At 54.2% G+C, this 7,750-nt stretch overlaps 2 protein-coding genes across 11 annotated transcripts in view; both read right to left on the reverse strand.

Moving 5' to 3' along the window:
* SRRM1 (serine and arginine repetitive matrix 1) overlaps positions 1 to 2,141 on the reverse strand; it is a 16,734-nt gene extending 14,593 nt beyond the window's left edge. For all 10 annotated transcript variants that reach the window (XM_040651728.2, XM_040651727.2, XM_015297690.4 and 7 more), the window contains exon 1: positions 2,082 to 2,141. In XM_040651728.2, coding sequence (XP_040507662.1) covers positions 2,082 to 2,102 — 21 coding nt within the window. In that variant the 5' untranslated portion in view covers positions 2,103 to 2,141. The remainder of the gene's footprint in view (positions 1 to 2,081) is intronic.
* Positions 2,142 to 3,764: 1,623 nt separating this feature from the next.
* On the reverse strand, positions 3,765 to 6,680 carry LOC124417370 (non-compact myelin associated protein). Its single transcript, XM_046903686.1, has 4 exons — positions 5,857 to 6,680; positions 5,388 to 5,482; positions 4,928 to 5,012; positions 3,765 to 4,472 (listed from the first exon to the last, which is right to left on the reverse strand). The coding sequence occupies exons 1-4, from the start codon at positions 5,880 to 5,882 to the stop codon at positions 4,337 to 4,339; spliced, it is 342 nt and encodes a 113-aa protein (XP_046759642.1). The 5' UTR covers positions 5,883 to 6,680; the 3' UTR covers positions 3,765 to 4,336.
* Between the last annotated feature and the right edge of the window lie 1,070 nt (positions 6,681 to 7,750).

Here is a 7,750-nt window from a genome sequence, read left to right on the forward strand (position 1 = left end):
AAATTTTTGAAGCACATTACCTAAACGTGGAGGCAGCAAGAGTACAAAGAATACTGTTTTATTGATCATGCTCTGTTAAAGTTCACCAACTTGTTCCACTTTCATGAGCAGAAACTATAGGTTAAGCCATCTAGAACTGAAGGCTTGTCTGGAAAATTTATTTGCAAAAAAAGAAAAAGTAAACAGAACAACAGAAGAAAGGACTCAAATGCTGATAACCTGTTACTAATCAAAAACAAGCCTGCAATTCACAGAGTTTATTTGGGAAAGCAACAGGAGTGATGAAAACCACAGAATTTATATGCAGTTGCCTATGGGAGATGACTTGAGTGCCAGAAAGTATCTAGAACTAGCAACAGAATATACTGCAAGGCTCCCAAGCACAGAATACAGACTGCAACCATTAACATTGCCATTTGCTACTCTGCCATACAGGAATCCTGGAGACTCATTGAGGCACTTGCTGGGCTTTAGTCTGTAATACCTGCAGCCTGTGGGATGGCTTACACGTTAGCAAAACACGCAGTACTTGTCAGATTGTTGTGAAGTGTAAAAACACCACTTAAAGTCCTGCCTCAGCCCCGTGTTGCTTTTTATTCTGTTTTTAGAAGTCACCTCCGAGAGCCCAATCTAAAAGAGTATTCAATTTCTGATCCGTTGCCCTCAGTGCCATAATCCCACCATCAGTGACAACTACCTGATCTGCAAACCTGTAAAGAATGGTACCACTGGGGAACATGGATGTAACTCTCCTGAACCCAACTCCTCGCCCACAGCTGATGGTTTTTTTTTTTTCCTCTTTTAACCAATCTGCCACATTGTCACCAAAATCCAGAAACGAAACTCACTGACCCCAGAGAGGTCAGAAAGGCAACAGCACTTCCTGCAGCACTGTGTGCATGGGGGGGAAATCACTGCTTCCACTGTGTACCACCAGGAGCTATAAAGCACATGGGTCTTATACACGTTAACATGGATTCATAGGCACTCACCAAGTGACTGCCTACTACTAGAATTGCTATATGTACTAAAATATAATACTACACAAGTGCTGTGTTATATGGACTTCTTGCAAAGGGTCTTTGGTGACTGTGGGGCTATGCTATCCACGTCAGGTCTTCCATAAGGTCAAGCACTTATTTACAAAGACATGGCTGTTGACTAAGCTCCTAATGAGCACTTTGAGCTTGTTGTGGTGCCCATAGCATCAGCCCCAGCAGAGTACAGCACACCTCCCTATGGCCCATGGAACACAGACTCTGCTTTCAGGCTGCAGCTCTCCTGCTGAGCTGGGAAAACTACCTTCTCTGGATAGGCCTGCTTGCTGGTGACTTGGAATTAACTGCTGAAGGCCCTGCATTTATTGACAGGGATCAGCATAAAACTGAACTAAGCAAAGGGAAACGTGTCCCCTCATGTCCTAAACGGATCCCAGCTGTGGGAACAGAAAATAATTGGGCTGAATATATCAGTGCATCTCAGACCACTGAACTGCACGTGAAAGCGCACAGTGCCGGGCACACGGCTCACAAACCTTACAAGGAGCACCTTAACGAGCGCTTACTCATGAACAGCGGGCGGAAAAAAAAGGTTAAAAAAGAAATACAGCCGAGTACTGCTCCGTTTCCCCCTCGATTTCAGAGCTGCTGAAAAGAAAGGCTCAGTGACTCCCATCGCACCCGTGCACCACATCCCGCCGGCTCCGGGGCCGCTCGTAGCCTCACGCCCCGCAGAAGGGCCCATTCGCGGCCCCCCCCGCCGCAGGCCCAGCGCTCAGCCCGCAGCGCAGCGCGGCCCTCCTCCCGCGGCGGCACAGCCCGGAGCCGCACGGCCCCGCCGCACTGAAGGCCCCCGCCGCTCCCCCCGCCGCCCGCGGCCTCCTTCCTTTCCCTTCCCTTCCCGCCGCCATTTTCTTCGCGGCCGTTCCACAGGAGCCTGCGCAGGGCGGGGGCGGGGGCACGGCGGAGCGCTGCGCCAGGCACAACGCGGCGGCGGCGGCGGCGGACCGCTCGCACCGCGCGTTCCCCGCCGGGGCCGTGTTCGCCGCGCCGCTCCGCCCGCCCGCCGAGGCCGGCACTTACGCGGAAGAACCCCGCGTCCATCTTGGCTCCTCCGCCTCCTCCTGGTCGCAGCGCGCTGCCTTCCCGGCGTGCACCGCGCACCCGCGAGCCCCTCGCACGCTCGCCGCGCTGAGGGGAGGAGGAAAGAGCGGTGCGCCTGCGCGCAGAGTGACGGAGGGGGCGGAGCCGGGAGCTCCGCAAAGGCTCTTCGGCGCCTCCCGATTGGAGGGCGGATCGGTAGGCGGGCTGGCGCTGGCCAATCGCAAAGCGCGGCGTTCCTCCGCGCGGAGGCCGCACTACGTCCCGTCGCGGCACGCGGGCGGGCAGTTGACGGTTTCTCTTCTCGCGAGATGCGGAAGCTCAGCGGAGAGGCGCGGAGCTCGTGACCTCGCGGCCAACGGCGCATGCGCGCGGGTATTGGCGCCTCCTCAGCGCGGCGCTGTGAGAGGAGGGAGCGCTGGGGGGCAGCGTCTGTGTGCAGGGCAGGGTTTATTCTTGTAAATATCTGGGTTTTGACGAAGCAGAACTCAAAAACACCCTCAGGTGCACAGAGAGAGGAACAGGAGGGCAACTCCACAGAAATGCCGTTGCTTTCTGCAGTCCCCACTGCGTGTTAATATCGGTTATTCCCACCACCGAAACGAGGTGAAATGTTAGCAGGACCTACAGGCTGCTCAAGCAGCTGTCCTAATATTTAGCCTGGAACGCGCCCTGTGGTCACAACTCATTACAACACTGCAGAGTAATTGGATTTAGTCCTGCAGAAAGGCAGCATTTATTCAGAAGGACCTCTGCCAGAGGTGCCCTCACACCCTGGAATTTCCCATTGCATCTCCCATCCGTCTGTTAGCGCTCCATTGCTCTGAGAGCCGTCAGCTTCGGTTGGATTTAAGGATACAAACAGACGGGGCAATGGCAGCGCTAAGGGAGCTGCTGCAGGGCAAGGAAAGCTGTGGGCTCTCTGATTGATCACTAACTTCTTTCCCTGCAGCTCCCAAAGAGTTTAAATACCCCGCAGAGTTATTTAATAAGGTCCATACAGGCTGGGGCCCTCTAATGGTGGCAGGAGCTTGCAGCTACCATCCCACTCGGTACAACACAACGCACTGAACGCAGGCCGTGCCACTCCAGCCATCCCGGTGAGCGATTCCACACCATTTAAAAGCAGAGATGTCTCTCACAGCTTCGCATAGTTGTGTTCAAAACAGAGTTTAACTCATCTCCTTCCTCACCCTCGCTACCTACCCCACCCACCGGTTGTGTGGGGATGCTTTCCCATGCACAGTGAGGACAATGGGCCACAGAGCGTCCGGACAATGCTGCTGTGTGCTCACACTCAGTGGGCCGTGAAACACCCCTGGGAATTTCTTTGGTGCATTGCTCTACACCCACAGTCACTGCACTTGGAAAACATCACCGCATCCAGCAGCTTTCTATAACAAAAAATAATAAATGGATCTTTGTAATACTTCAGGCCTAGTCCGCAATAGGGAACAAAGCCCTTCGGGATGCAGGGTGAAGAAAAGCAGTGCATAATGCCTTGCTTGCTTTATGCTGCCTTCTCATGTTTACTTAAGTTAAAGAACCTCTCAGATTTCAAGATAGAGAAAGCACTGCAGTGGCAGAAACGAACCCGGAGTGATTTTGGCAGGAGAGTGACGATCCTCAGCCACTCGGTTCTGAGCTATTAGAAATACTTCAGTATAGACTTGGAAAAAAGTCATTCTTTTCTGTCTACAGCCATACAGACGTGGTGTTAGAAACGTGAAAGACGAGTGATGATAAATATGGTCTTCCTGCTTCCCACACTACCCGCCATGTATAGAACAGACTACAAACCTGCTTCACGTGACCCTTAACAAAGCACAGCCTGAGTTGCACGCAGCTTGCATGTCCAATTTTTCCTTCCATTTATCACCAGTCATTGCAGGATAGAAAAAGCTTAAACTCCGAGCAAGCAAAAGCTCTGCAAAATCAGTGTGCGTGGCTTTTCCTATCGAATAGCTTGGCTTCTCTGATCTTCCCACACCCAAAGCTGTGAAGGAGGGCTCCTTGCATTTCGCACGCTTTGTATCCCTTCACCACTTGATTCTCATCACACGGAAAGCGTCCAGACCTTCCAGTTTTCCTCCCAAAGAGAGAAAGCAGGACAAATTAGGATATAGAGACAAAGCAAGAGCTCATCACCATTCAAACGCAGCACCGCTTTTCAGAGCAGCCCCATCTCCACGTGATAAGAACTCCAGCCCTTCTCTCAAAGGGAGGGACGCGTTCAGTTATCTGCTGTGTGTGTGGATAGGTATGAAAGTCACTGTGGAATGCTGAGTAGCGCTGCTGCTGTTCTGCCCTAAAGGAGGAGGTGCTGTTCCTTTGCTGCTTTTGGGCTCCAGCTCCCGCTTCCCTCTCATGTGTCTGTAAATGCAGAAATGAAATATTTATCAGCGCTGCCATTCGCGGTGCTTTCTCCCGTGATAGGAACTGGGAGGATTCCCACAGAAACGGGCTGAACTGAACAGCCATGGAGAAGTTGGCATCAAGCAGGACTTCATTGCAAAGCCAGCAGAGAGGTCAGTGCTCCGAGAACACGTACACAACTCAGTGCCTTCAGATGGAGATAGCGAGCTCTGCTCTGGCAGCACGATGCTCACAGCGAGCCTTTCCTATGTCAACAGGAGCCCCCTAAAAGAGCACCCATCAAGCATTCTCTGCCAAGAACCACTCCATTGCAGCCTGGCATTCAGGACACTTCATCGAGCACATTATACTCAGACTCTGCCTGAAGTTCTCAGCAATAAGAAAGCCTGTGAGATGAGAGCACAGAAGTGATTTTGGTTCTCCTCACTGAAGCACAGGACCCGGCCACGTACCTGTTATATGCCTTCAGGATGAGCAGAACCACTGTAAAAATAACAATTACTCCTACTACGATGGCAGCAACGATTGCTCCAGAACCTAGCAGGGGAACAGAAAGAAAAATAAGGTCTCTTTAAAGAAGCTGTCAACATTCTGGTTGAAACCTGCTAAATTCAAAGGTTAAACAGCTCCAGGGAAACAAACAAACAAACAAACAAACAGCCCCGCCATATTTTCCCTTGTAATTTCTCTTTGCTCCTTTTTATTCAGAGGAACAGCTGCGGATGGGAGCACCGGGGAGGCAAGGAAGGAAGAGGGGTGAGCTGAAACCCAGAGCACCCAGGTGCTACGTGGGAACTAAAGGACACAGCTAACTGTTCCTCTCTTATTTCGTCCCGTCTGCTTCAAGATTCAAGGTATGGTAAAACCGTGGCACAGCCAAAACCAGAAGCACGACCCCGCGACTTGTCTTACTCTGATAGAGGCTCAGCTCTTGGGACCGCGTGGTCACATTCAGTGGGAGCCGCGTGCTGCTGATCAGCGGGGCTGCCGTCGTCATCGTGGTTCGGCTGCAGGAGGAAAAAGAGGAATGGTTTCATGAAACGTCAGCACTGAATTGGGCCAGCATTCGTTAGCAGCCGCCTCTTAAAGACTCGTCGTGTTTTCTCAGCGGTGAACTCAGTGGATGTTTCGCTACGCTGTGAAGCCGTTTGCTTTACGATATACACAGCGCAGCGTTCGGAGGGTAAGACAGACACAGCAACGCGTTGTTTCCCCAGCATTACTGCTGCTACAGAGGCTTTGGATAACACAGACATGTTAAAGGCTTTGGGATTTCAGATTGTCGCTCCGGGTTCTGAGACTTTGGTCCATAAGAGGAGGAGGGGTCTCAGTGAGGAGCACCGCATCCCCCTGCCCAGTCCTGCACACACAGCAGGCTTACGGGTCTGCCAATCCTCCATCCAGCATTCAACAGCACATCTTCAAAGGTAGGGAAGAAAAGGGCAGGTCTCCCGGTGTCACTGCTGAGGGGTGATGTAAGGATACGTCTTCGTGGGGATTGCAAGGTTAGCAAAGGGAGGCTGTAGCAGCATGCAACAGTGATCACATATGCAACAAAAGGAGGGGTTTGCTGAAGCCTGCGCAGGTTCACTGCTTGTTGCTGAAGTCCGCGTGGGTTCGCTGCTCTTCCATTGGATTTGTTGAGGTCGGCTCAGGTTCGTTGGGGTTCTTTGGTCCCTCGGTGCGCCCCACAGCCTTCCCAATGTCCCAACCAAGCTTCCAAGGCTGCCAGAGCGCCCCCTGGGGCACCCCACGACGCTCCCTGAGCTCCCACACTGAGCTCTGCGGTCGCCCGGAGGATTTCCAGGCGCCGTGCTGCAGGGCGGGCGCACCCCCGTACAGCTGTGCTGCACCGGGCGGCTCGCAGGGCGGCTGCAGGGCACCGTACGGCGCTCCGAGAGCCTCTGCGGTGCCGACACGTGCGGGGGTGCACCGCGTGAGCGCCGCCCGTACCGCTGCGGGCGCCCCGCAGCACCGCCAGGTCCCGGGGCGCTGAGCGAAACGGGGCTTTCCATTGCTGCGCTGCATACAGGTAAGTAGAGGCACACACCGAAGCGGTGTCCTTCCCCCGTGGCAGTGCCCCGGGGTGCGTTTTTCGGCCCGTTTCGTGTCTTTTCTGTGCAGTCCCCGCCGCTCCCACACCGCCCAACGTACCGGCTGCGCGGTTCTGCCGTCCGTGCGCAGCGCGAGCGCCTCAGCACCACCGCGCGTGCGCAGAGCGGCGCCTGCAGTACCGAATTGTGTTCAATAGGCGGCAGCGGGGAACGCCGCGGCGATAGTGCGCATGCGCGGTGCTGGGGCGGGCGCTTGTCGATCAAGGGTGGTGATGAGCCAATCACGTGCCGCGGAGCGCGCGGGGACGGTGGGAGTCAAAGCGGTCCGTTCCCGGAAGTGGCTGCAGCGTAATAATACGGAAGTAGGGAAACAGAGCAGACGGGGAGCCTTGCTGAGTGCTGGTCCGTGACGGGACTGGGCGCCCGCACCTCAGTGCTGTCTAGAAATGCATGCTCTTTTTCTCCTTGTGTCTTCGGGCGCATGCGCGTTACTCCCTGGAGGACTAATCACAATAGAGATTGGCGGACTCGCTGCGCAGAGCGGTTAGAAGGAAGCTCTGCATGGGCTGTATTCCTGCGCGCATGCGTTGTGCTGCCTGGAGGACCAAATAACGGAGAGATTGGCGGACTGGCGGCGCAGAGCGGTTAAAACAAAATCCCCTCCACTTCCGCGTTTTCCCGCATGGCGCAGCGCCCTCGGGAGGACCTACGACCGTAGGGACGGGCGGTACGAAACACGCCATCGATTCGATGGTTTTTTACACAGATGTTCATGAGAAAGGAAAAACTCCACAACTCCAGAACACTGAAGAAGGCAGAAAGGTGCAGCCTGGCTCACATGTGGTGGCGCTTCCGCCCCCATCCCAGTTAAAGGCAGGGGAAGCAGAAGGCCAGTGAAACAGGACGGGATTGGAGGGGATGTCCTGGGATATAACCAGGTCCAGGACTCCACAAATGCACGCTGTGAGGGATTTTAAGCTCCAGCTGCTCTAGAGCACACAGGTGAGCCTGCTGCATAACAATGGGCACCAGGTTATGCAGGCCTGGGCTCAGAGAAGCCTCTTGGGTGCCCTGTAGCACAGTCAAGCCCACAGGGTAGGCTAAGGGACACTACAACACTCCCATGGGACCCAGTGCCCATTAATGTGCCCCAGAGGCCTTCAAGGGCCAAACAACAAGCTCTAGAGACACCCATACATGTCCTAGAACTACTGGGCATGC

Source organism: Gallus gallus, chromosome 23 (genome assembly GCF_016699485.2).
Source record: "Gallus gallus isolate bGalGal1 chromosome 23, bGalGal1.mat.broiler.GRCg7b, whole genome shotgun sequence".
In the NCBI taxonomy this organism is placed as follows: Eukaryota; Metazoa; Chordata; class Aves; order Galliformes; family Phasianidae; genus Gallus; species Gallus gallus.